This window comes from Octopus bimaculoides, chromosome 16, assembly GCF_001194135.2.
Source record: "Octopus bimaculoides isolate UCB-OBI-ISO-001 chromosome 16, ASM119413v2, whole genome shotgun sequence".
Lineage (NCBI taxonomy): Eukaryota > Metazoa > Mollusca > Cephalopoda > Octopoda > Octopodidae > Octopus > Octopus bimaculoides.
The window spans coordinates 9,826,746-9,827,708 of record NC_068996.1 but is presented as its reverse complement, the minus strand read 5'-3'; the positions used below and the strand labels follow the sequence as shown (position 1 = coordinate 9,827,708).

Genomic DNA, 963 nt, shown 5'->3' with positions numbered 1-963 from the left:
GTCTGGCAACAGGACTCTGCACCATGCCACACAAGCAGGAGAATCCAGTCATGGCTGTCAGACAATTTCTGCGACCACATCACCCCTAACATCTGACCACCTAACTCCCCAGACTGTAACCCCCTTCATTATTATGTGTCAGGCATGGTTGGGTGAGAGACCAACAAAACTCCCCATAACACCAAAGATGAATTGAAGGCAAGGATTATGGTAGTATTCACCAACTTAAACAAGGAAACCATCCAGCAGAGTTGTAGGAGATTCTGAAGTCGTTTGGAGGCTGTGGTTGGAGCCAATGGCGATTTTATTGAATAAATTTACTCTTTAGTATTTCAAGATATTTTTATGTAATTTTGATAAATATGTCTGTTAAAATGAGATGTCAGTGTTATTTTCATTTTTGCGTAATTTAGACTACAGTTTATTCATCACACCCTGTGTGTGTATATATATATATATATGAGTGTGTGTGTATAATTATAATCTTTGCTTAATTACACATACCTTTAGGACATATATGACTACTACACTGAATACATCAGACCTCAGGTACCTTTCAGTTTTCTTTCCAATTCCTAATGTTTTTATCCTATATTCTTGGCCATTACCCAAATGCTACTCTCTCATTCTAACCAATAATTTTCTTACCCCCATTTTATTCTCCAGCCTTCAACTCCTTTCATTGTTTTACTTGTATTCTTTGGATTTATTGTGCACACATAACTGCATGATTGCATAAATATATGTGTATATATAATCCAAGAGAGTTAGGGGTTGTGAATCCAACCCATTAAGGGATAACATCTATCCAATATACTGCTTTATTGTACTCTTGGTTGAAAAATAAACAGGTAAATTATCATAGTACAGTGTCTGCAAGTTGATGAGTACTACATTTCCCCCTCCATTTTCTTATTGCTATATGTGTATATATATATATATATATATATATATATATATATA

At 34.9% G+C, this 963-nt stretch overlaps 1 protein-coding gene across 3 annotated transcripts in view; it reads left to right on the top strand.

The window, feature by feature from the left end:
- The window catches only part of LOC106875951 (putative uncharacterized protein DDB_G0284213), a 57,777-nt gene that overhangs the window by 30,745 nt on the left and 26,069 nt on the right, over positions 1 to 963 (top strand). For 2 of the 3 annotated variants that reach the window (XM_014924285.2, XM_052973518.1), the window contains one exon: positions 511 to 549. The exons of the other annotated variant lie outside the window; for it this stretch is intronic. In XM_014924285.2, coding sequence (XP_014779771.1) covers positions 511 to 549 — 39 coding nt within the window. The remainder of the gene's footprint in view (positions 1 to 510; positions 550 to 963) is intronic. 3 annotated transcript variants of the gene reach the window in all.